This window comes from Mobula birostris, chromosome 9, assembly GCF_030028105.1.
Source record: "Mobula birostris isolate sMobBir1 chromosome 9, sMobBir1.hap1, whole genome shotgun sequence".
NCBI lineage: Eukaryota > Metazoa > Chordata > Chondrichthyes > Myliobatiformes > Myliobatidae > Mobula > Mobula birostris.
The window spans coordinates 155,421,878-155,449,445 of NC_092378.1; the positions used below are offsets into that span (position 1 = coordinate 155,421,878).

The 27,568-nt window shown below is 44.2% G+C and overlaps 2 protein-coding genes across 4 annotated transcripts in view; one reads left to right on the top strand and one right to left on the bottom strand.

Moving 5' to 3' along the window:
• ift140 (intraflagellar transport 140 homolog (Chlamydomonas)) overlaps nucleotides 1-27,568 on the bottom strand; it is a 232,275-nt gene that overhangs the window by 135,198 nt on the left and 69,509 nt on the right. Inside the window, exons 15-17 of the mRNA XM_072269234.1 lie at nucleotides 18,034-18,170; nucleotides 11,742-11,904; nucleotides 10,708-10,839 (exon numbers count right to left, since the gene is read on the bottom strand). Of these exons, the coding sequence (XP_072125335.1) occupies nucleotides 10,708-10,839; nucleotides 11,742-11,904; nucleotides 18,034-18,170 (432 nt within the window). The remainder of the gene's footprint in view (nucleotides 1-10,707; nucleotides 10,840-11,741; nucleotides 11,905-18,033; nucleotides 18,171-27,568) is intronic.
• tmem204 (transmembrane protein 204) overlaps nucleotides 1-27,568 on the top strand; it is a 146,153-nt gene that overhangs the window by 60,763 nt on the left and 57,822 nt on the right. The window lies entirely within an intron of this gene.

Here is a 27,568-nt window from a genome sequence, read left to right on the forward strand (position 1 = left end):
GTGTATCTGGATAAGTGCAAGGCATTTAACAAGGCACCCTATGCAAAGCTTATTGAAAAAGTAAGGAGGCATGGGATCCAAGAGGACATTGCTTTGTGGGTCCAGAACTGGCTTGCCCACAGAAGGCAAAGAGTGGCTATAGATGGGTCATATTCTATTTTTCCAAATGGATGACATCTGTGTCAATTAATAAGGAGAGGAGGAGAAGATGGCGGCGCGACGCAGCACGCGCAGCAGCTCCAAATTGATATCGTATTTATTAAATAGGGGCCATGCACAATCCTGATTTGATGGAGACAGATGTGAGAAGCACGGAGGAACATCTGGAGAAACTTCTGAAATGCCCACTTCGCTGCCGCTGCTACTGTGCGATCCAGAATCTCTGGAAGGGAAGGCCCCAAATCCTCGGCTTTGCCTACTGCCTGTTGCCGAGGATGGGGTCGAAGCGCTCGGCAGAGATGGTGCTTGGTGCTCGGTGTCAGAGGGCTGGTCGGAGGCTCGAAGTTTTCGGATGGACTCAAGAGTCAGCTGTGGTCGGGTGCTTCCAGGATGCTGCATCAGCAAGTTTGCGGCGCTGGAAGCTCAATGGCAGGAAGAGTTTCTCCCTTCGACCGTCTGTGTGAGATGATGGGACTTTTGAGAGACTTTGAGACTTTCTTTTTACCGTGCCCATGGTCTGTTCTTCATCAAACTACGGTATTGCTTTGCAGTGTTGTAACTATACGTTATAATTATGTGGCTTCTGTCAGTTTTTTTAGTCTTGGTTTGTCTTGTGTTTCTGTGATATCATTCTGGAGGAACATTGTATCATTTCTTAATGCATGCATTACTAAATGACAATAAAAGAGGACTGCGTGTCCTCATAATCTAATAATCTAATCTAATATTCTGCATGGAGGCCAGTGACTCGTGGTGTGCCTCAGGGATCTGTTCTGGGACCCCTACTCTGTAATTTTTATAAATGACCTGGATGAAAAAGTGGAAGTATGAGTTAGTAAATTTGCTAATGAGTCAAAGGTTGGGGGTGTTGTGGATAGTGTGGGGGGCTGTTAGAGGTTACAGCGGGACATTGATAGGATGCAAACCTGGGCTGAGAAGTGGCAGACGGAGGTCAACACAGATAAGTGTGAGGTGGTTCATTTTGGTAGGTCAAATATGATGGCAGAATATAGCATTAATGGCAAGACTCTGGCAGTGTGGAGGATCAGCGGGATCTTGGGTTTCGAGTCCCTAGGATACTCAAAGATACTACGCAGATTGACTCTGTGGTTAAGAAGGCAGACAGTGCATTGGCCTTCATCAACCGTGAGACTGAGTTTAAGAGCCGAGAGGTAACGTGGCAGCTATAAAGGACCCTGGTCAGACCCCACTTGCAGTACTGTGCTCAATTCTGGTTGCCTCACTACAGGAAGAATGTGGAAACCATAGAAAGCGTTCAGAGGAGATTTACAAGGATATTGCCTGGATTGGGGAGCATGTCTTATGAGAATAGGTTGAGTGAACTCGGCCTTTTCTCCTTCGAGTGACAGAGGATGAAAGGTGACCTGATAGAGGTGTACAAGATAATGAGAGGCACTGATCGTGTGGATAGTCAGAGGCTTTTTCCCAGGGCTGAAAGGGCTAGCGTGACGCATAGTTTTAAGTGTTGGGAAGTAGGTATAGAGGAGACGTCAGGGGTAAGTTGCTTTTTTTTTTATACACAGAAAGCGGTGAGTGTGTGGAATGGGCTGCTGGCAACGGTGGTGGAGGCAGAAACGATAGGGTCTTTTAAGAGACTCCTGGATGGCTACATGGAGCTTAGAAAAATAGAGGGCTATGGGTAAGCCTAGGTAATTCCAAGGTAAGGACATGTTCAGCACAGCTTTGTGGGCTGAAGGGCCTGTGTTGTGCTGTAGGTTTTCTGTGTTTCTATGGTTTGGGGCTGCTTTGCTGCCTCAGGGACTGGACAGCCTGCATTCATTGAAGGAACAATGAATTCAAAATTGTATCAAGACATTTTACAAGAGAACGTCAGGGTAGCGGTCAGTCAGCTGAAGCTTTATAGAAATTTGATGATACAACAAGACAATGATCTGAAACACAAAAGTAAATCCACAACAGAATGGTTTAAAAAGAATAAAATTTGTGTCTTGGAATGGTCAAGTCAGATTCCTGACCTTAACCCAATTGGAATGCTGTGGCATGACCTGAAGAAAGCTGTTCATGCAAGATATCCCAGAAATATAGAGATATATTATTGATCCCAAAGGAAATTACAGTGTCACAGTAGCAGCACAGGTCCACAGATATACAAGTATTATAAGAGAAGTAAGAAAGAATAAAAAATAAGTTACCTCAAACATCTAACAGGAGGGAGTCATCACTTCCACAGCTATAGGTTGACTCATTATAGAGCCTAATGGCCGAGGGTAAGAATGCCCTCATATTGTGCTCTTTGGAGCAGTGCAGTTGTCATAGTCTATTACTGAAAGTGCTCCTCTGTTCAGCCAAGGTGGCATGCAGAGGGTGAGAAACATTGTCCAGAATTGTCAGGATTTTCCAGAGGGCCTTTGTTCTACCACAGCCTCCAGTGTGTCCCGTTTGACTCCTGTAACAGAGCCAGCCTTTCTAATCAGTTTATTGAGCCTGTTGGCATCATTCATGTTGATGCCACTGCCCCGCACACCACCACAAAGAAGATTTTAGTGGCAACAACAGACTGATAGAACATGTCAAGGAGAGGACTGCATACTCCAAAGGACCTCAAGCTCCTCAGGAAGTAGAGGTGAACCAGGCCGTTTTTGTACACAGCCTCTGTGTTGGTGCTCCACTCAAGTCTGTCATCCAGGTGCACCCCCACGCACTTATAGGTCCCTACCACATCCACGTCCTCACCATCAGTAGTAACAGGGAGCAGTGCAGGCTCAATATTCCTAAAGTCATCACCATCTCCTTTGTTTTACTGATATTGAGCTGCAGATGACTCAGCTTGCAACACGTGACAAAGACCTCCACCACGGCCCTGTATTCATCCTCCTGTCCTCCCTTTGTATACCCAACTATTGCTGTGTCATCAGAGAATTTCTGATCTAAAGTCCAAGGCATACAGGGTAAATAGGAAGGGAGCCAATACAATCCCCTTGGGGCCCCATTGCTGCTTATAGCCATGTCTGATACACAGCTCTGAAGCCACACAAACTGTGGTTCACTAGTTAAGCAGCCCATTATCCAGGGTACAATGGAGCTGCCACACAGCTGCTCAGCACACCCCTTCAGGTCCTTGAGGCTCACACTATCCAGTCCCAATGCTTTACCGTGTCTGAATTTCCCCAGAGCCCTTCTTACCTGCTCAGTGGTGAAGGTGAGTCCATGATGAAACAGTTTTGTATGGAGGAATGATCTAAAATTCCTCCTTGCCCTGATGTAAGTCTGATCAGCAGCTACAGGAAATGTTTGGTGGAGGTTATTGCTGCTAAAGGAGGTTCGACCAGTTATTAAATATCAGGGTTCACATACTTTTTCCAGCCTGGACTCTGAACGATTAAACAATGTGTTCAATAAAGACTTGCAAAGTGTAGTTATTTGTGTGTTATAAGTTTAGGTAGATTGTGTTTGTCTATTTATTGTGACTTAGTTTTTTCAGTTGGAGAAAGAGAAATGCGGAGGTGAGAGTTGATATTGGACCACTGGAAAATGATGCTGGTGAGGTAGTAATGGGGAACAAAGAAATAGCAGATGAACTTAATGGGTACTTTGCATCTGTCTTCACTGTGGAAGACAATAGCAGTGTGCCAGAGGTCCGTGAGGTTAGGGAGCTAGCGTGAGTACCATTGCTATTACAAAAGAAAAAGTGGGAGGTAAACTCAAAGGTCTTAAGATGGACAAGTCAGCTGGACTAGATGGACTACATCCCAGAGACTTGAGAGAGGCTGCTGAAGAAATAACGGTTGCATTGTTCGTGATCATTCAAAAATAACATAATACTGGCATGGTCCCGGAGAACTAGAAGCTTGCAAATGTCATTCCACTCTTTAAGAAGGGAGGAAGGCAAAAGAAAGGAAATTATAGGCCAGTTAGCCTAACCTCAGTGGTTTGGAAAGTGTTGGAGTCTATTATTAAGGAAGAAGTTTCGAGGTACTTGGAGGCTAATGATAAAATTAGTCAAACTCAGAATGGTTTCTATAAGACTATAAGACAATAAGACATAGGAGCAGAAGTAGGCCATTCGACCCATCGAGTCTGCTCCGCCATTCAGTCATGGGCTAATCCAATTCTTCCAGTCATTCCCACTCCCCTGCCTTCTCATCATACCCTTGGATGCTCTGGCTAATCAAGAACCTATCTATCTCTGCCTTAAATACACCCAATGACTTGGCCTCCACAGCCGCTTGTGGCAACAAATTCTACAGATTTACCACCCTCTGACTAAAGTAATTTCTCTGCATCTCTGTTCTTAATAGACGTCCTTCAATCCTGAAGTCATACCCTCTTGTCCTAGACTCCCCTACCATGGGAAATAACTTTGCCATATCTAATCTGTTCAGGCCTTTTAACATTCAGAATGTTTAGAAACACAGAAAACCTACAGCACAATACAGGCTCTTTGGCCCACAATGCTGTGCCGAACATGTACTTACTTTAGAGATTACCTAAAGTTACCCATAGCCCTCTATTTTTCTAAGCTCCATGTACCTATCCAGGAGTCTCTTAAAAGACCCTATCGTATCTGCCTCCACCACCATCGCCAGCAGCCCATTCCGCACACCCATTCTATGAGATCCCCCCCCCACCATTCTCCTGAACTCCAGGGAATACAGCCCAAGGGCTGCCAGACGTTCCTTATACGGTAACCCCTTCAATCCTGGAATTATTCTTGTGAATCTTCTCTGAACCCTCTCCAATGCCAGCATATCCTTTCGAAAATAAGTGGCCTAAAACTGCACACAATACTCCAAGTGTGGTCTCACAAGTGCCTTATGGAGCCTCAACATCACATCCCTACTCTGTATTCTATACCTCTAAAAATGAATCCAACATTGCACTCACCTTCTTCACCACCGACTCAACCTGGAGGTTAACCTTTAGGATGTCCTGCACAAAGACTCCAAAGTCCCTTTGCATCTCTGCAATTTGAATTCTCTCCCCACCTAAATAATAGTCTGCTCGTTTATTTCTTCCACTAAAGTGCATGATCATAATCTTTTGAACATTGTATTTCATTTGCCACTTCTTTGCCCATTCCCCTAAACTATCTAAGCCTCTCTGCAGGCTCTGTGTTTCCTCAACACTACCCACTCCTCCACCTATCTTTGTATCATCGGCAAACTTAGCCACAAATCCATTAATACCGTAGACCAAGTCATTGACATATATCGTAAAAAGCAGTGGTCTTAACACCGACCCCTGTGGAACTCCACTGGTAACCGGCAGCCAGCCAGAATAGGATCCCTTTATTCCCATTCTCTGTTTTCTGCCAACCAGCCAATGCTCCACCCGTGCTAGTAACTTCCCTGTAATTCCATGGGCTCTTATCTTGCTAAGCAGCCTCATGTGGAGCACCTTGTCAAAGGCCTTCTGAAAATCCAAATACACCACATCCACTGCATCTCCTTTGTTTACCCTACTTGTAATTTACTCAAAAAATTGCAGTAGGTTAGTCAGGCACGATTTTCCTTTCAGGAAACCACGCTGGCTTTGACTTATCTTTGTCATGTGCCTCCAGGTACTCCGTAATCTCATCCCTAACTATCGATTCCAACAACTTCCCAACCACTAATGTCAGGCTAACAGGTCTATAGTTTCCTTTCTGCTGCCTCCCACCCTTCTTAAACAGCGAAGTAACATTTGCAATTTTCCCATCATCAGGTACAATGCCAGAATCTATCGATTCTTGAAAGATCATTGTTAATGCCTCCCCAATCTTTGTAGCTACTTCCTTCAGAACCTGAGGGTTCATTCCAATAGGTTCAGGAGATTTATCTACCCTCAAACCATTAAGCTTCCTGAGCACCTTCTCAGTCGTAAATTTCACTGCACAAGCTTCACTTCCCTGACACTCCTGAAGACTGATGCAAAATACGCATTCAGTTCCCCTGCCATCTCTGCGTCTCTCATTACCATATCTCCAGCATCATTTTCTATTGGCCCTATATCTACCCTCAACTCTCTTTTACCCTTTATATACTTAAAAAAAAGCTTTTAGTATCTTCTTTGATATTAGTCACGAGCTTCCTTTCATAATTCATCTTTTCCTTCCTAATGACCTTCTTAGTTTCCTTCTGCAAGTTTTTAAAAACTTCCCAATCCTCTATCTTCCCACTAGCTCTGGCTTCCTTGTATGCCCTCTCTTTTGTTTTTGCTTTGGCTCTGACTTCACTTGTCAGCCATGGCAGTGTCCTTTTTCCATTCAAAAACTTCTTCTTGTTTGGAATATATCTGTCTCACACTTCCCTCATTTCTCGCAGAAACTCCAGCCATTGCTGCTCTGATGTCCTTCCTGCTAGTGTCCCTTTCCAGTGAACTTTGGCCAGTTCCCCTCACGTGCCATTGTAATTTCCTTTATTCCACTGAAATACCGACACATTGGAATTTAGTTTCTCTTTCTCAAATTTCAATGTGAACTCGATCATATTGTGACCACTGTTCCCTAAGGGTTCCTTAACGTGAAGCTCTCTTATCATCCCCCGGATCAATGCACAACACCCAATCCAGCACAGCTGATCCCTTCGTGGGCTCAACAACAATTTGTTTAAAAAGTCATCCCTTAGACATTCTACAAATTCTCTCTCTTGAGGCCCAGTACTGGCCTGGTTTTCCCAATCCACTTTCATTTTAAAATCCTGAATGATTATCATGACATTGCCCTTCTGACACGCCTTTTCTACCTCCTGCTATAATTTGTGATCCACATCCTAGCTGCTGTTTGGAGGCCTGTATACAACTGTCATTAGGGTCCTTTTACCCTTGCCATTTCTTAACTCAACCCATAGAGACTCTACACCTTCCAATCCAATGTCATCCTTTTCTAATGATTTAATATTATTTCTTTACACAAGGCCACACAACCCCCTCTGCCTACTAACCTATCTTTCCCATACACCGTATATCCTTGGATGTTCAGCTCCCAATGGCAGCCGTCCTTTAGCCAAGTTTCAGAGATGGCCACAACGTCATACTTGCCAATCTGTAGCTGAATTTCAAGATCGTCCATTTTATTTCTTACGCTGCATGCATTCAAATATGACACTTTCAGTCCAGTGTTTGTTGCTTTCTGCTTTAACTGCACAATGCCTCTATTGCCCTGTAACTCATGCCACTGGCTGTGATTATGCCCCATTTCCTGCCTGTCCTTTCTATCATCTCTGTTCCACGCTATATTTGATTTATTTCTGTTTTCCCCTTCCTCAGCTCTATCACTGTGGTTCCCATCCCCCTGCCAAATTAGTTTAAATCCTCCCTAACAGCTCTATTAAATCTGCCCGCTAGGATATTGGATCCCTTTGGGTTCAGGTGTAACCCGTCCTTTTTGTACAGGTTCTACCTCCCCCAGAAGAGGCCCCAGAGATCCAGGAATCTGAAGCCCTGCCCCCTACACCAGTCAATTATTAAGAATGAGGTCTCAGAGTACTTGGAGACATATGATAAAATAGGCCATAGTTAGCATGGTTTCCTCACGGGCAAATCTTGCATGACAAATCTGACGATATGAAGATAGGTGGAGGGGCAGGTAATTTTGAGGAAGTAGAGGGGCTACAGAAGGACTCAGGCAGATCAAGAAAATGGACAAAGAAATGGCAGATGGAATACCGTGTCAGGAAGTGTATGGTTATGCACCTTAGTAAAAGAAAAGAAAGGGTTGACTATTTCCTAAATGGAGAGAAAATACAAGAAAATTGAGGTGCAAAGGGACTTGATAGTCCTTGTGTGGGATTCCCTAAAGATTAATTTGCAGGTAGAGTCTGTGGTGAGGAAGGCAAATGCAATGCTAGTATTCATTTCAAAAGGACTAGAATATAAAAGCAAGGATGTAATATTGAAACTTTATGAAGCACTGCTGAGGTCTCACTTGGAGTATTGTGAGCAGATTTGGGCCCCTCACCTGAGAAAGGACGTACTGAAACTGGAGAGGGTTCAAAGAAGATTCACAAAAATGATTCCAGGATTGAATGGCTTGTCATATGAAGAGCGTTTGATGGGTTTGGGCCTCTATTCACTAGAATTCAGAAGATTGAGGGGTGACCTCATTGAAACCTATCGAATGGTGAAAAGCCTTGACAGAGTGGATGTGGAGAGGATGTTTCCTATGGTGGGAGAGTCTAAGACCAGAATCAGAATCAGGTTTATTATCACCGGCATGTGTCGTGAAATTTGTTAACTTAGCAACAGCAGCAGTTTCCATGCAAAACATAATATAGAAGAAAAAATAATAAAATAATAAGAAATAAATATATAAATCAACTACAGTATACATATAGTGAATAGATTAAAAATCATGCAAAAAACAGAAATCATATATATTTAAAAAGTGAGGTAGTGTTCATGAGTTCAATGTCCACTTAGGAATCAGATGGCAGAGGGGAAGAAGCTGTTCCTGAATCGCTGAGTGTGTGCCTTCAGGCTTCTGTACCTCCAACCTGATGGTAACAGTGAGAAAAGGGCATGCCCTGGGTGTTGGAGGTCCTTAATAATGGACACTGCCTTTCTGAGACACCGCTCCCTGAATATGTCCTGGGTACTTTGTAAGCTAGTACCAAGATGGAGCTGACAAAATTTACAACCCTCTGCAGCTTCTTTCGGTCCCGTGCAGTAGCCCCTCCATAGCAGACAGTAATCGGCCTGTCAGGATGCTCTCCACTGTACATCTATAGAAGATTTTGAGTGTATTTGTTGACATACCAAATCTCTTCAAACTCCTAATGAAGTATAGTCGCTGTCTTGCCTTCTTTATAACTGCATCAATATGCTGGGACCAAGTTAGATCCTCAGAGATCTTGACACTCAGGAACTTGAAGCTGCTCACTTTCTCCACTTCTGATCCCTCCATGAGGATTGGTATGTGTTCCTTTGTCTTACCCTTCCTGAAGTCCACAATCAGCTCTTTCGTCTTACTGACGTTGAGTGCCAGGTTGTTGCTGCAACACCACTCCACTAGTTGGCATATCATAAGACCATAAGATATAGGAGCAGAAGTAGGCCATTTGGCCCATCGAGTCTGCTCTCCCATTCAATCATGGGCTGATCCAATTCTTCCAGTCATCCCCGCTCCCCTGCCTTCACCCCATACCCTTTGATGCCCTGACTAATCAAGAACCTATCTATCTCTGCCTTAAATACACCCAATGACTTGGCCTCCACAGCCGCTCGTGGCAACAAACTCCACAGATTTACCACCCTCTGACTAAAGTAATTTCTCCACATATCTTGCTCCTATACGCCTTCTCAGCCAACAATGGTTGTATCATCAGTGAATTTACAGATGGTATTTGAGCTACGCCTAACCACACAGTCATGGGTATAAAGAGTAGAGCAGTGGGGAAGCACGCACCCAAGGTGCACCAGTGTAGATTGTCAGTGAGGAGGAGATGTTATTAGCAATCTGCACAGATTGTGGTCTTCCGGTTAGGAGGTCGAGGATCCAATTGCAGAGGGAGGTACAGAGGCCCAGGTTCTGTAACTTCTCAATCAGAATTGTGGGAATGATGGTATTAAATGCTGAGCTATAGTCGATGAACAGCATCCTGACATAACTGCTTGTGTTGTTCAGGTGGTCTAAGGCCGTGTGAAGAGCCATTGAGATTGCATCTGCCATTGACCTATTGTGATGATAGGCAAATTGCAGTGGTTCAGGTCTTTGCTGAGGCAGGAGTTCAGTCTAGTCATGACCAACGTCTCAAAGCATTTCATCACTGTAGATGTGAGTGCTACTAGGCAAAAGTCGTTAAGACAGCTCACATTATTCTTCTTAGGCACTGGTATAATTGTTGCGTTTTTGAAGCAAGTGGGAACTTTCGTCCATAGCAGTGAGAGGTTGAAAGTATCCTTGAATACTCTCGCCAGCTGGTTGGCACAGGTTGCCAGAGGACACGACCTCAGGATAGAGGGGCGTCCTTTTAGAACAGAGATGAAGAGGAATTTCTTTAGCCAGAGAGTGATAAATTCTTTTCCGGAGACAGCTGTGGAGGCCAAGCCTTTATGTATCTTTAAGGCAGAAGTTGATAGATATTTGATTGGTCAAGGCCTGAAAGGAATTGAGGAGAAGGCAGAAGATTGGGGCTGAGAGGAAAATTGGATCAACCACGATGAAATGGTGGAGCAGACACAATGGGCGAAATGGCCTCATTCTGCTCTTATACCTCATGGTCTTATGGTCTTAGCCAAAGGATGGTGAATCTGTGGAGGCAAAATCACTGGGTATACTTAAAGTGGAAGTTGATAGATTTTTGATTGGTCAAGGTGTGAAATGTTACAGAGAGAATACAAACATGATCGAATGGTGGAGCAGATTCAATGGGCTGAATGGCCTTTTTCTGCTCATATGTCTTATGACCAAGAGTTTACAGTTTCCATATTTGCCTCACTTGAACCTCCAAAATCTAGGGTTGAAGTAAGTCAATCCTGATCCTGTGGGATTTCCTACATAGAAGCCATTTGAAACATCTGAATATTTTTGTGACGGTGAAGTTGCGTATAAATTATTAGGTGGACTTTGTGAAGAGTTGCCCTTCTTACCTTTTTGGAGAAATAATAATAAGGGACCTCCAGGCCCAGCAAGGCCTCATGGGATTCCATCTTGGGAAAAATGTCCTGCAGCAAGAGGCCATGCTCCTGTGTGCTGAAGAATGATATCACCATGACATCCACCTGTTGGAATTGTGCGTACAACAGGAAACAAGTTAAAACAGCACAACATGAAGGTTCGGTTTGTTGTAAACTGAGAGTGGGTCATCCACATACAAAGGTGTGGTATCATAAGGACTGCCACTACACAGAGCAATCATTGCTATCACAACAGAATCTTCCTGCATTAAAAACATTAATAAGATTGAAAAAGTACAGAGAAAATTTACGAGGATGTTGCTGGGGTTTGAGGATCTGAGTTATAGCGAAATGCTGAATAGGTTCAGACTTTATTCCCTGGACCATAGGAGAATGAGAGGAGATCTAATAGATGTATACAAAATTACGAGGGCATAGAAAAGGTAAATGCAAGTAGATTTTTTCCACTGAGGTTTCATGAAAGTAGAACCAGAGGTCATGGGTTAAGGGCAAAAGGTGAAATATTTAAGGGGGACCTGAGAGGAAACTATTTCTCTCAGAGGGTGGTGCAACTTTGAAACGAGCTGCCTGAGTAAAATGTGAATGGGAGTTTGATTTCAACATTTAAGAGACCTATGGATACGTACATGGATGGGAGGAGTATGGAGGGCTATGGTCCAGAGTCAGGTCAATTGGACCAGCAGAATATCACTTTAGCACAGACTAGATGGGCCAAATGGTCTATTTCTGTGTAGTAGTGCTCTGTGACTCTACCTTTCAAACCACCCAAATACACTACCAAAGGTTCTGACATAAAACTTCAAAATTGAAGTTTGTCTCCAAATATCCAGCTTAATTGATTTACCATGTGGATGCTAACCATGTTTCACATCAGAACCTTCAGCAATCTTCATGAAACTTAACCTTGTGATTACTATTCATGGAGTTTTATGTTAGAAAGAGGAAGTCATTGTAATTATTTCACGATGCTGTAGTCAGGTACCTACCGTGCACTCTGTGGAACTGGTCTCCATGCTGGCAGTAACATTTGACTGCCTTGTTGTTGAAGCAGCCAAAGATGCCTCGCACACAAACAGTCTGGGTTCATTCTGGTCCCAGAAGTGACTGGTTGGATAGCGACCCATCAGCTTGTGCATCTCAGAAAGTCCTCTGCAGAGTTAATCACATGTTCCACACATGACTGAAGTGCTTTTGGCTGTGTTCGATCAGTTAACGAGTTCTTAGTTGCTGCAATATTACACATAGATGGTCGGATGGAAACTAACCCTATTGAATACAGAACAGTATCGACAATTCAAATCCTTTGGCTCAAGATATTGTGCTGACCTGTATAATCTAATTCCATGATCAATGCAACCTTTCCAACCTACCCAGCACATACCCCTCCATTTGTTTTTCACTCATGTGCCCATCTCGGAGACTCTTAAATCGCCCTTTTACATTAGCCACTACCACCACCTCAGGCAACACATTCCAGCTACTTATCACTCTCTGTAAAAAACCTACCTCTGACCTCTCTCCTAAACTTTCCTCCATTCACCTTAAAAGGACGTCCTCTGGTATTCCTCATTACCGCTCTGGAAAAAAGGTGCTAGATGTTCACTCTATCTGTGCCTTTCATAACCTTATACATCTCTATCAAGTCACCTCTCATCCTCCTTTACTAAAAGTAGAAAAGCTCTAGCTCATTAAACCTTTCTGCATCAGACACTAATTCAGTCAGCATCCTGTTAAATCTGCTCTGCACTCTCTCTAAAGCTTCCACGTCCTTCCTAAAATGAGGTGACCTGAAAGAACACAATATTCCAAGTGTGGTCTCACCAGAGCTTTATAGAGCTGCAACATTACCTTGTAGCTCTTCAACTCAATCCCCCAACTAATGAAGGCTAATGCACCATACAGCTACTTAGCCACTCTATCCACTTGTGTGGCAACTTTGAGGGATCTATGAACTAGTATCTCAGATCCCCCCGTTCCTCCACACTGTTAAGAATGCTGGCATTAACCTTGTACTCCACCTTCAAGTCTGACCTTCCAAAATGCATCAATTCACACATTTCTGGATTGAACTCCATCTGCCATTTCTCTGACCAGCTCCGCACCCCATCTAGAGCAATACACACAAAATGCTGGACAAATTCAGCAAATTAAAGCAGCGTCTATGGAGGGGAGTAAAGAATTAGTGTTTCAGGCTGAGACCCTTCATCTCTTGTGTTTCTGTATCCTGGCTATATCGTTTTGTAATCCCTGACGTACTATCCACAAGACCATCAATCTCAGTGCCATCTACCAACTTACTAACGTGTCATCTGTAAACTTTTAACATTTCACCTGCAAATTTGCCAGGGTCATCTATTGTGTCCAGTGCTCCCAATGAGGTCACTTCTACATTGGCGAGAACCGTCGTAAATTGGGGGACTGTTTTGTTGAGCATCCCAGCTCCATCTGCCAAAAGCAGAACTTCCCAGTGGCCAAACATTTTAATTCTGATTCCTATTCCCATTCCAAAATGTTGGTCCATGGCCTCCTCTTGTGCCAAGATGAGGCCACCCTCAGGGAGGAGGAGCAACACCTTACATCTCTTATATCTCACATCCATCGCCACCAACCTCTTAGTTCCCACATCCCACATTTCTACCTCCTACCCAAGATCCACAAACCCGCTTGTCCAAGTAGACCCATTGTTTCAGCTTGTTCCTGCTCCTGCCCACTGAATTCATATAACTCTGTCTTATTCCCACCACCCCCCCCGCCAGTTCAGTCCCTTCCTACCTATGTCCTTTACACTTCACACCCTCTGGATCTTTTCAATGATTTCAAGTCCTTGGCCCAATCATTTTTTTTTTCACTATGGATGTCCAGTCCCAATAAACCTCAATCCCCTACCAGGAAGGCCTCAAAGCTTTCTGTTTCTTTCTGTACACCAGACCCAACCAGTTCCCCTCCACCACCACCCACCTCCATCTAGCAGAACTTGTCCTCACCCTTAATAATTTCTCCTTTGGCTCTTCCCACTTCCTTCAAACAAAAGGTGGAGCCATGGACACTCGTATGGGTCCCAGCTGTGCCTGCCTGTATGTCGGCTACATAGAACAGTCCATGTTCCAAGCCTATAATTGTACCACTCCCCAACTTTTCTTACGCTACATCGATGACTTCATTGGTGCTGCTTCCTGCACCCGTGCCAAGCTCATCAACTTCATCAACTTTGCCTCCAACTCCTACCCCGCCCTCGAATTTACCTGGTCTATTTCCAACACCTCCCTCCCCTTTCTTGATCTCTCTGTATCTCTGGAGACAGCTTATCTACTGATGTCTATTACAACCCCATAGACTCTCACAGCTACCGGGGCTACAACTGTTCCCACCCTGTTACTTGTAAAAATGCCATCCTCTTCTCTTAATTCTTTCAAAGAGGCTTCTCTTCCTCCACCATCAAGGCTGCCCTCAACCACATCTCTTCCATTTCATGCACATCTGCTCTCACCCCATCCTCCCGCTACCCTACCAGGGATAGGTTGCCTCTTGTCCTCACCTACCACCCCACCAGCCTCTGCATCTAGCACATAATTCTCTGAAGCTTCTGCCATCTCCAACGGGATCCCACCACCAAGCACATCTTCTCTTCCCCCCAGCTTCCTGCTTTCTGCAGGGATCACACCCTATGCGACTCCCTTGTCCAGTCATCCCTCCCCATTGATCTCCCTCCTGGCAAGCGGAACAAGTGCTGCACCTGCCCCTACACCTCCTCCCTCACCACCATTCAGGGCCCCAAACAGTCCTTTCAGCTGAGGCGACACTTCACCTGTGAGTCTGTTGGGGTCATATACCGTGTTTGGTGCTCCCGGTGGGGCCTCCTGTACATTGGTGAGACCGCTTCGCCAAGCACCCATGCTCAGTCTGCCAGAAGAATTGGGATCTCCGGATGGTCACCCATTTTATTTCCACTTCCCATTCCCATTCCAATATGTCAATCCATGGCCTCCTCTACTATCGTGATGAAGCCACACTCAGGTTGGAGGAACAACACCTTATATTCCATCTGGGTAGCCTCCAACCTGACGGCATGGACATCGACTTCTTGAACTTCTGGTTATGCACCTCCCCCCTCTTCACTATTCCCCATCCCTTTTTCCCTCTCTCACCTTATCTCCTTGCCTGCCCGTCACCTCCCTCTGGTGCTCTTCTCCCCTTTTCTTTCTTCCATGGCCTCCTGTTCCCTCCTATCAGATTCCCCCTTCTCCAGTCCTGTGTCTCTTTCACCAATCAACTTCCCAGCTCTTTACTTCATTCCTCCCCCTCCTGGTTTCACCTATCATCTTGAGTTTCTCCCCTCCTCCTCCTTTTAAATCCACTCTTCTTTCTTGCTCCAGTCCTGTCGAAGGGTCTTGACCTTAAATGTCGACTGTCCTCTTTTCCATAGATGCTGCCTGGCCTGTCGAGTTCCTCCAGCATTTTGTGTGTGTCACCCTATATTCCAGCTGGCCTGATGGCATGAATATCAGTTTCTCCTTCTGGTCAAAAAATTGTTCCCTCCCTCTCCCCTCTTCTTCTATTCCCTACTCAGACCTTTTACCTCCTCTCACCTACCTATCACTTCCTTCCCCTCCCTCCTATTGTCCACTCTCCTTTCCTATCAGATTCTTTCTTCTCCAGCCCTTTACCTTTCCCACACTCCTGGCTTCACCTATCACCTTCTAGCTAGCCTCCTTCCCCTACTTTTCCAAGCTGCCTGACTTGCTGAGTTCCTCCAGCATTTTCTGTGTGTTCAACACACACACACACACACACACACACACACACACAGATGCACACGATTCTGCATCTGCAGATGCTGGAAATCCAGAGGAACACACATAAAATGCTTGAGGAATTGAGCAGGTCAGGCAGCATCTATGGAGAGGACTAAAGAGCAAATGTTTTGGACTGAAACCTTTCATCGGGACCCTTTCATTTTCTCTTCATTGCTCTCCAGAGACAATACCTGACCTGCGACCTGCTGAGTTCCTCCAGCACTGTGTGTGTGTGACCTTCTCATCCAAGTGATTTATAAAAATCACAGACCTGACCTACCTAGTTGTGACTCTAGTCTCATACTTAGAAGTCACCTGTGGTATAAAACAAACTCTACTTCACTGCACAAGTAAACCACCTCCTTCCACTCCAATACGTCACTCACAGTAATCTTCCAACTCATCACTTCCTTCAGACCTCAAAAAGGTGGCATCTATCATTAAGCCCCCATCACCCAGGACACACCCTCATCTCATTGCTACTGTTAAGGAACAGGTACAGGAGCCTGAGACACACACTCAATGTTTCAGGAATAGCTTCTCCCTCTCCGCCATCAGATTTCTGAACGGACAATGAACCCATGAACACTACCTCACATTTTTTTTGCCTTCCTTACTTAATTATTTATATATACAGTGGCATGCAAAAGTTCGGGCAACCCTGGTCAAAATTTCTGTTACTGTGAATAGCTAAGTGAATAAAAGATGAACTGATTTCCAAAAAGCATAAAGTTAAAGATGACTCATTTCTTTAATATTTTAAGAAAACTTTTTTATTTCCATCTTTTACAGTTTCAAAATAACAAAAAAGGAAAAGGGCCCGAAGCAAAAGTTTGGGCACCCTGCATGGCAGTACTTAGTAACACCCCCTTTGGCAAGTATCACAGCTTGTAAACACTTTTTACAACCAGCTAAGAGTCTTTCAATTCTTGTTTGGGGCATTTTCGCCCATTCATCCTTGCAAAAGGCTTCTAGTTCTGTGAGATTCTTGGGCCGTCTTGCATGCACTGCTCTTTTGAGGTCTATCCACAGATTCTCGATGATGTTTAGGTCGGGAGACTGTGAGGGCCATGGCAAAACCTTCAGCTTGCGCCTCTTGAGGTAGTCCATTGTGGATTTTGAAGTGTGTTTAGGTTCATTATCCTGTTGTAGAAGCCATCCTCTTTTCATCTTCGGTATTTTTACAGACGGTGTGATGTTTGCTTCCAGGATTTGCTGGTATTTAATTGAATTCATTCTTCCCTCTACTAGTGAAATGTTCCCCGTGCCACTGGCTGCAACACAAGTCCAAAGCATGATCGATCCACCCCCATGCTTAACAGTTGGAGAGGGGTTCTTTTCATGAAATTCTGCACCCTTTTTTCTCCAAACATACCTTTGCTCTTGCGGCCAAAAAGTTCTATTCAAAAGGTTCAAAGGAACATCTAAGCAAGACTGATGCATTTTGGAAACAAGTCTTGTGGACTGATGAAGTTAAAATAGAACTTCTTGGCCACAATGAGCAAAGGTATGTTTGGAGAAAAAAGTGTGCAGAATTTCATGAAAAGAACACCTCTCCAATTGTTAAGTACGGGGGGTGGATCGATCATGCTTTGGGCTTGTGTTGCAGCCAGTGGCACTGGGAACATTTCACTGGTAGAGGGAAGAATGAATTCAATTAAATACCAGAAAATTCTGGAAGCAAACATCACATCGTATGTAAAAATACCGAAGATGAAAAGAGGATGGCTTCTACAACAGGATAATGAACCTAAACACATTTCAAAATCCACAATGGACTACCTAAAGAGGCACAAGCTGAAGGTTTTGCCATGGCCCTCAGAGTCCCCCAACCTAAACATCATCGAGAATCTGTGGATAGACCTGAAGAGAGCAGTGCATGCAAGACGGCCCAAGAATCTCACAGAACTAGAAGCCTTTTGCAAGGAAGAATGGGCGAAAATGCCCCAAACAAGAATTGAAAGACTCTTAGCTGACTGCAAAAAGCATTTACAAGCTGTGATACTTGCCAAAGGGAGTGTTACTAAGTACCGCCATGCAGGGTGCCCAAACTTTTGCTTCGGGCCCTTTTCCTTTTTTGTTATTTTCAAACTGTAAAAGATGGAAATAAAGAAGTTTTCTTGCTTAAAATATTAAAGAAATGTGTCATCTTTAACTTTATGCCTTTTGGAAATCAGTTCATCTTTTACTCACTTACCTATTCACAGTAACAGAAATTTTGATCAGGGGTGCCCAAATTTTTGCATGCCACTGTATAATTAAATGGATTTATTTATTATTGTAATTTTTAGTTTTTAAATTATGTATTGCAATGCACTGCTGCCACCAAACAACAAATTTCATGACATATGCCAGTGATATTATACCTGATTCTGCTTCTGTGCAAGAAATACCACTAATAAATAATCTGTGTGTAGTTTTAAGCTTCCAATGTCTGGCAGAATTGATTTCCCTCTCAGGCAGCAACAACTTCAAACATACTTACGTTTCTATATAACCCTCTTCCAAACGAGGCATGGAACAGTTTTCATTGCTTGACTTGCCAGTTTCAAAGTCAAAGAAGTTTACTGTATCAGTCTCCACGTCATAAAAAAAGACCCTGGAACTTGGGCAGCCGTTTGCCTATGGGGAACATCAGCAAAACTTATTGGTATTTCAGAAGGGCAGATTCCGGCAAAAGGTCCAAGAAAAACATCAGCAAAGCTGAACCTACACAATCCAACTTCCAACTGACAAATCAATGGAAGAGTCACAAGTCAGTTGCTCACTGATGTTCATTGGGTGCCCCGGAATGGAGCTAACTGTGACAAGATTACTCTGATTGTGATATCAAAATAAACCCTATTTCAAAATTAGCTTTATTTTCACACGTACATCAAAACAGAGTAAAACGCGTTGTTTGCATCAAATCAAGTCAACCAGGATTGTGCTGGGCAGCCCGCAAGTGACGCCACACTTCCAGTGCTAACACGGTATGCCCACGACCCACTGACCCTAACCCTAACCCACATGTCCTTGTAATGTGGGAGGAAACCAGAGCACCCGTAGGAAACCCATGTGGTCATGGGAGAACATACAAACTCCTTACAGACAGCAGCAGGAATTGAACCTCAGAATCTTCCACAGATTGGGCAGGATATGTGGATAGGATGGGGAGGTGGATGATTTGAGGGGGTGCATTCCATTCACTGTTTAAGTTGGGCTTATAATTGCATCCAATGTGTGGACTACAGGTTCCCAAAGCCATCTATAATGTCCCTTCCCCACTTTGAGCAGAATCAAGGAATTGCAGGAATCAGTGGGAATTTTGCACTTTTTCCAAAAAGGCTCTGAGGATCATTTGCTGTCTGCTGATAAAATTTCTCATGAGATAAGTTGAAATACACACTCTATTTCAGGAATCTGGTTCAATGCATGTGAACTGTGTCGTCTACCCCACAGAACCGTGTGATTAAGCTCAATGCTCATGAAGTTTTCTTATTCCTTGAATGTGAAGGATTTTGCAGAGACAGCATAGGTGGTCAACAGTAAAATAGCCAGCATAATCAAAGATCTCACTCACCCCAAACTTGCTTGTCAGTTTAATTCTCCATAGCATTCCTATTCTCACCTCTCTGTCTTTGACCTGCCTGTGGCAACAAAGCCCAAAGCAAGCCTGAGGAACAGTACATGAACTTCTGTCTTGGCATATTGCAATCTTTGAGACCTTGGAACATCCCCACCACCACCGGTGGTACGTACAGAGTCATAGTCGTATTTTATTGATCCCGGGGGAAATTGGTTTTTGTTACAGTTGCACCATAAATAATTAAATAGTAATAAAACCATAAATAGTTAAATAATAATATGTAAATTATGCCAGGAAATAAGTCCAGGACCAGTCTATTGGCTCGGGGTGTCTGACCCTCCAAGGGAGGAGTTGTAAAGTTTGATGGCCACAGGCAGGAATGACTTCCTATGACGCTCTGTGCTGCATCTCGGTGGAATGAGTCTCTGGCTGAATGTACTCCTGTGCCCAACCAGTACATTATGTAGTGGATGGGAGACATTGTCCAAGATGGCATGCAACTTGGACAGCATCCTCTTTTCAGACACCATCAGAGAGTCCAGTTCCATCCCCACAACATCACTGGCCTTACAAATGAGTTTGTTGATTCTGTTGGTGTCTGCCACCCTCAGCCTGCTGCCCCAGCACACAACAGCAAACATGATAGCACTGGCCACCACAGACTCGTAGAACATCCTCAGCATCGTCCGGCAGATATTAAAGGACCTTAGTCTCCTCAGGAAATAGAGACGGCTCTGACCCTTCTTGTAGACAGCCTCAGTGTTCTTTGACCAGTCCAGTTTATTGTCAATTCGTATTCCCAGGTATCTGTAATCCTCCACCATGTCCACACTGACCCCCTGGATGGAAACAGGGGTCACCGGTGCCTTAGCTCTCCTCAGGTCTACCACCAGCTCCTTAGTCTTTTTCACATTACGCTGCAGATAATTCTGCTCACACCATGTGACAAAGTTTCCTACCGTAGCCCTGTACTCAGCCTCATCTCCCTTGCTGATGCATCCAACTATGGCAGAGTCATCAGAAAACTTCTGAAGATGACAAGACTCTGTGCAGTAGTTGAAGTCCGAGGTGTAAATGGTGAAGAGAAAGGGAGACAAGTCCTGTGGAGCCCCAGTGCTGCTGATCACTCTGTCGGGCACACAGTGTTGCAAGCACACGTACTGTGGTCTGCCAGTCAGGTAGTCAAGAATCCATGATACCAGGGAAGCACCCACCTGCATCGCTGTCAGCTTCTCCCCCAGTGCCTGAAGAAGGCAACCATCAAAGACCTCCACTATTCATGCCATGCCATCGAGCAGGAGGTACAGAAGCCTGAAGTCCCACACACCAGGTTCCAGAAAGGCAACTTTCCTTCAACCATTTGGTTCTTAAACCAATCAGAAAACCCCTAATCTCTACATTTTAACAAAACAATGACCACATTTATCACTTTGTATTAAAATGGCCTTTTTTTGTTCTAATGTTGTTTTCTTTTAAAAATGATGTATAATTCATGCTTAATTGATGCTTTCTGTGTGAATGGTGTCTGTGCCTGTGATGCTGCTGTTAACTTTTTCCAGTGCACCTGTGTACATGCACTTGGGCATCCGACAATAAATTCCACCCTGACTCAACAATTTAAGATGACTTGCCTTTCTTGTTTGTATCACAACTACAACATTCCCTCTGCTTTACCTCTCATTGTGATGCTAACTTAGTGTTTTTAGTATGTTTTTTATTTCATTCTTCCATGTGAATCTCACAGTTACAGAATCAGAATCAGGTTTATTATCATCAGCATGTGACATGAAATTTGTTAACTTAGCAGCAGCAGTTCAATGCAATACATAATCTAGCAGAGAGACAAAAATTAATAATAATAAATAAAATAAAACAATAAATAAACAAGTAAATCAATTACATGTATTGAATAGATTTTTTTAAATGTGCAAAAAAACAGAAATACTGTATATTAAAAAGGTAGCTAGTGTCCAAAGCTTCAATGTTCATTTAGGAATCAGATGGCAGAGGGGAAGAAGCTGTTCCTGAATTGCTGAGTGTGGGCCTTCAGGCTTCTGTATCTCCTACCTGATTACAGCACACTTTTTAAACACAAGAGATTCTGCAGATGCTGGAAATCCAGATTCACACACACACACAAAGTACTGGAGGAACTCAGCAGGTCAGGCAGCATCAATGGAGAGGAATAAATAGTCAACGATTTAGGCTGTGACCCTTCATCAGGTCTGGAGAGGAGGTGGGAAGAAGGCAGAACGAGAAGATGGGGGAGGGAAAAGAGGGCAATATAGAAGGTGATAGGTAAAGCCAGGTGGGTGGGTGAGAGAGGGTGATGCAGTAAGAAGCTGGGAGGTGATAGGTGGAAAACATAAAGGGATGGAAAAAGATAAATCTGATAGGAGAGGAGAGTGGAGGAGAATGGATAAGGAGGCAGTGTTCGGGGGGCGGGGGGGGGGTGCTAGGAAGGTGAAGAGGTAAGAGGGGGCCAGATTGGGGAATTGAAGAAGAGGGAAGGGGGAAAGGGGAAAAATTAGCATAAGTTGGAGAAATCGATATTCATGCCATCAGGTTGGAAGTTACCCAGATGGAATATGAGGTGTTGCTTCTCCAACCTGAGAGTGGCATCATTGTGGCAGTAGAGGAGGCCATGGATTGACATGACAGAATGGGAATGGGGATTGGAATTAGAATGGTTGGGCACAAGGAAATTCCACTTTTTGTGGTTGGAGCCAAGGTACTTGACAAAGCAGTCCCTCAATCTACATCAGGTCTCACCAATGTAGAGAAGGCCACATCTGGAACATCGGATACAGTAGATGACCCAGCAGGTTTGCAGGGGAAGTGTTGCCTCTCCTGGGAGGACTATTTGGGGCCCTGAATGAAAGTAGCCTCCAACATGATGGCATGCCCACTACATTCTCCAATTTCTGGTAAATGTTCCCTCTTCTTCATTTCCCCACTCTGGTCTCTCTTACTTCTTCTCTTTTCCTCAGCTGCCAGTCACCTTGCCCCAGGACCTCTCCAGCTTCCTTTTTTGCCATGATCCTCTCTCCTCACAACATTTGGGTAATGGTTTCCTCACTTTAAAATTACATCACATTTGCAATATCTCTCTTCATGGCCACCTTTATTGCTATGAAAGAAAGCATACTTTCCAATACATCACAGAGCAATGCAGCACAGATACAGACCCTTCAGTCCAATAAATCCATCCTGACTATGGTGTCCGACCAGCTAGTCCCAACTTCCTGTGTTCGGCCCATATCACTCTAAGCCCCGCTCCACCATGCATCTGTCCAAGTGCTTCTTAAATGATACTATTGTACCCATCTCAACCACTTACTGACAGCTTATTCCATATACTCTTCACCCTGTGTGCTAAACCTGTCTCTTGGATACCTTTTCACCTTAATTTCCCCTTTCACCTTAAATCTATGCGCCCTGGTTTTAAGACCATAAGACATAGGAGCAGAATTAGGCCATTCAGACTATCAAGTCAGCTCCGTCATTCCATCATGGCTGATCTAGGATCCCACTCAACTCCATCACCTGCCTTCTTGCTACATTGTTTGATGTCCTGATCAATCAGGAAATGATCAACTTCCACCTTAAATATACACATGGACTTGGCCTCCACCACAGTCTGTGGGACATATTTACCTTGCGCCTTGTGAAGTATTCCCAGAAACCTCAGCCATCTCTGCTCTGCTGTCATCCACGGCAGTATCCTCCCCCAATCCACCTGGGCAAGTTCCTCTCTCATACCTCTGTAATTCCCTTTATCAATTGCAATACTAATACATGTGAGTTATGCTCATTCCTCTCAACCTGCAGTACAAATTTAATCATATTATGATTACTGCTTCCTAAGGGTTCCTTTACATTAAACTCCCTAATAGGATCAGGGTTGTTACACAACACCCAATCTAAAACAGCCTTTCCCCGAGTAGGCTCAAACACAAGCTGTTCTAAAAGCCATCTCGTAGGCATTCAACTAATTCCCCCTGTTGCAATCTGACACCAACCTGATTTTCCCAATCCCCTTGCATATTGAAGTTCCCTATTACAATTGTGACGTTACCCTTATTACATGCCTTTTCCAGCTCCCTTTGCAATCTCAACCCCACATCTTGGCTATTATTTGGAGGCCTATATATGATTCTCATAATGGTTTTTCAAATCTTGCAATTTCTGAACTCCACCCACAAAGGTTCAACATTCTCTGACCCTATGTCACCTGTTTCTAAAGATGTAATTCCATCTCTTATCAACAGAGCCACACCACCACCTATGCCTTTCGATACAAAGTATATCCTTTAATCTTAAGCTCCCAACTATGGCCTTCTTTCAGCCATGACTGAGTAACGCCCACAATGTCATACCCACCAATCTCTAATTGCCCCACGAGTTCATCCACCTTATTCCAAATGCTACACGCATTTAAATACAGCACGTTCAGTCCTGCATTCTTTGCCCTTTTGAATTTTGCCTCTGTGGTACAATTTAATTCTTTGCTCTGTCTGCATTTGTACCTAATCAATGGCTTTTGTACCCAATCAATGACTTGTCCTTCCTCACATTCATGTTAGACCCATCATCGACTTGTAAACCTCCTGGCCCATCCTCAGCTGTATCATCCTGGTTCCCATCCCCCTACCATATTAGTTTAAACCACTCCCAACAGCTCCAGCAAACCTGCTCGCTAAGATGAGGAACTCTGCAGATGCTGGAATTTCAAGCAACACACATAAAAGTTGCTGGTGAACGCAGCAGGCCAGGCAGCATCTCTAGGAAGAGGTACAGTCGACGTTTCAGGCCGAGACCCTTCGTCAGGACTAACTGAAAGAAGAGCTAGTAAGAGATTTGAAAGTGGGAGGGGGGAGGGGGAGATCCAAAATGATAGGAGAAGACAGGAGGGGGAGGGATGGAGCCAAGTGCTGGACAGTTGATTGGCAAAAGGGATATGAGAGGATCATGGGACAGGAGGCCCCCTCCCCCTCCCACTTTCAAATCTCTTACTAGCTCTTCTTTCAGTTAGTCCTGATGAAGGGTCTTGGCCCGAAACGTCGACTGTACCTCTTCCTAGAGATGCTGCCTGGCCTACTGCGTTCACCAGCAACTTTTATGTGTGTTGCTCACTAAGATATTGGTCCCCCTTGGATTCAAGTGCAACCCGTCCCTTTTGTACAGGTCCCACCTGCCCCAAAAGAGGACCTAATTATCCAGAAATCTGAATCCCTGTCCCCTGCTCCAATCCTTCTGCCATGCATTTATCTGTCACCTCATTCTATTCCTATCCTCACTGTTGTGGGGCACAGGCAGTAATCCCAAGATTACTACCCTTGATATCCTCCTCAACTTCCTTGCGAACACCCTGTAATTTTTTTTCAGGACTTCCTCCCTTTTTTTTCCTGTGTCGTTGATACTAATATGTACCACAACTTCTGGCTGCTCACCCTCCCTTTTCAGAATATTGTAGACGTGTTCAGAAACATCTCGGATCCTGTTACCTGGGAGACAAACTACCATCAGTGTTTCCTTTTTCGCATCCACAGAATTGCCTATCTGTTCCCGATTATAGAGAATCACCTATCTGTTTCTCTTCAGTTCCCTACCCTTCTGAGCCACAGGGCCAGACTCAGTGTCAGAGGCAAGCCCAAAGTTGCTTCTCCCAGGTAGGTTCCCCCACCCCACCAATAGCACTCAAAATGCAGTACAGTCGGCCCCCTTTATCCATGAGGGATTGGTTCCGGGACCCCTCGCGGATACCAAAAAACGCGGATGCTCAAGTCTCTGATTCAACCTGTCTCAATGTAGTGGACCTCAGGACCCAGCGGAATCGGACCTTATTTAACCTGTCTCAGTGCGGTGGGCATTAGGACCCGGCGGCGGAGTTCTGATTCCGCAGTGTTTCTGTTCACGAAAATAATCACGATCACGATTTAAAATAAAGTGGAAATAATAAAGTGGTCAGAAAGCGGCGAAACGTCATCGGTCATTGGAAAAGCGTTAGGCTACAGTCGGTCAATGATTGGAACAATTTTAAAGGATAAAATGAAAAAGGCCCTGCCCAATTAAAGCTACTATTATTACTAAGCAACGCAGTGGTTTAATTATTGGGTTTTGGGGTTTTTGATCCTACACATCAACCCGGCAGGGATGGACAGCGTGCTTGGGAGCAATCTGTCACTGGATCGAACTCGGGAACTTCTGTTCCCGAGCCCGGTGCTGAAACATACGTTTCTTAAGTATTTTACATGCATAGAAAGGTAATATATATACTATATACTAAGACAAACGTTTGACTAACTGATGCCAAATAATACCGGATGTACCTGTTCCGACTTACTTAAAAAGAGAACTTCCAGTTTTTTTTTTGATCCTGATCCATGATAACCTACGCACATCCTCCCGTATACTTTAAATCATCTCTAGATTACCTATAATACCTAATATAATGTAAATGCCATGTAAAATAGTCGTTATACTTCATTGTTTAGGGAATAATGACAAGGAAAAAAAGTCTGTACATGCTCAAACAGCAAGTGCCGGAAGAGCACTTCCGGGTTTTCTCGATTCGCGGTTGGTTGAATTCGCGCATGCGGAACACGCTGATAAGGAGGGCCGACTGTAATTGTTGAGGGGGACAGCCACAGGGGTGTTCACTACGATCTGATGTTCCCCCTTCCCTCTCCTGACAGTCACCCATTTATCTGTCTCCTGTAGCCTTGAGATGACTACCTCCCTGTAGCTCCTGTCTATCACTGCTTCCCTTTCCCTAACAAGCTGAAGGTCATCCAGCTGAGGCTCCAATTCCCTAACACGGTCTCTAAAGAGCTGCATCCCTCAACACACCTGGTGCAGATGTGGCCATCGGGGAGGCTGGGAGTCTCCTGGAAATCCCACATCTGACCCCCAGAACAGAACACTGGGTCGGCAGACATACCCCCTGTTCTCTCCAGCGTTAAATAAGAACTATGGAATAAACTTACCTAGAGTCCGCCAGTTCTTGCCAAAGCCCTGTTTATATCACTGTCTGGTATGGGGGGGCTACTGCACAGCACCGAAAGAAGCTGCAGAATGTTGTAAATCTAGTCAGCGCTATCTTGGGCACGAGCCTACAAAGTACCCAGGACATCTTTAGGGAGCGGTGTCTCAGAAAGGCAGCGTCCATTATTAAGGACCTCCAGCACCCAGGGCATGTCCTTTTCTCACTGTTACCATCAGGTAGGAGATACAGAAGCCTGAAGGCACACACTCAACGATTCAAGAACAGCTTCTTCCCCTCTACTATCCAATTCCTAAATGGACATTGAAGCTTTGGACACTATCTCACTTTTTTTTAAAAATATACAACATTTCTGTTTTTTGCACATTTTAAAAAATCTATTCAATACATGTAATTGATTTACTTGTTTATTTATTATGTTTTATTTTATTTATTATTACATTTCCTCTCTCTTCTATATTATGTGTTGCATTGAACTGCTGCTGCTAAGTTAACAAATTTCACATCACATACCGGTGATAATAAACCTGATTCTGATTCCTACTTTGCCTCAGATGATTCCAGCAACAACCACTCTCACGATGGCCACTCTGCTAGGCAGTACATCTCTTTTATAGAGACTGGGTATCCTGTCGAAAATCTTTGTTGGATCTGCGTGGGAATGCTCCTATTACATCTGCGCAGTACTCCAATCAACAACTCCTGGTGAAAAAGCTTGCTGCTTTTTCAAGCTGTTTGTTGGATTTGCGCAGGAATACTCATGTTGCGTCTGGGCAGTACTCCAATCAACAAGTTCCCTACTCTGAGGAAATCATTAGTACTGTCCATCTTCTATACCTTTCATAATTTTAAATATTTCGATGAGGTCACCACTCATTGTCCTGCATTACAAGCAACAAAGACACAGCCTTGCCAACTGCTCCCTATAACACAGGCCCTCTGGTCCTGGCAACATCCTTAAAAATCTTTTCTGCACTCTTTCCACTTTAACTACATACTTCCTGTTACACAGTACTCCAAGTGCGGCCTCACAAATGACTTATACAACTGGAATATATTGTCCCAAGTCCAATACTCAATGCCATCTGGAAGAAAGTACAGGAGTCTCAAGACTCACACCACCAGATTCAGGAACAGTCATTATACCTGAATCATCAGGAATCATCAGGCTCTTGACCAGAGGTTATAACCTCACTCACCCCATCACTGAACTTTTCCCACAACCTACAGACTCATTTTCAAGGACTCTTCATCTCATGTTTTCAAATCAAATCAAATTCAAATTATTCAACCGTATATACAGCTGAATGAAATAGTGTTTTTCTGGGGCCAAGGTGAAAATGTACACACCACATTCAAATAGCGAGCAAAAAAACATAGTCACACATTTTAAAAAAATATACAGCAAACCAATGGTGTAGTTCCCACAGTGTGCAGACGCATGAA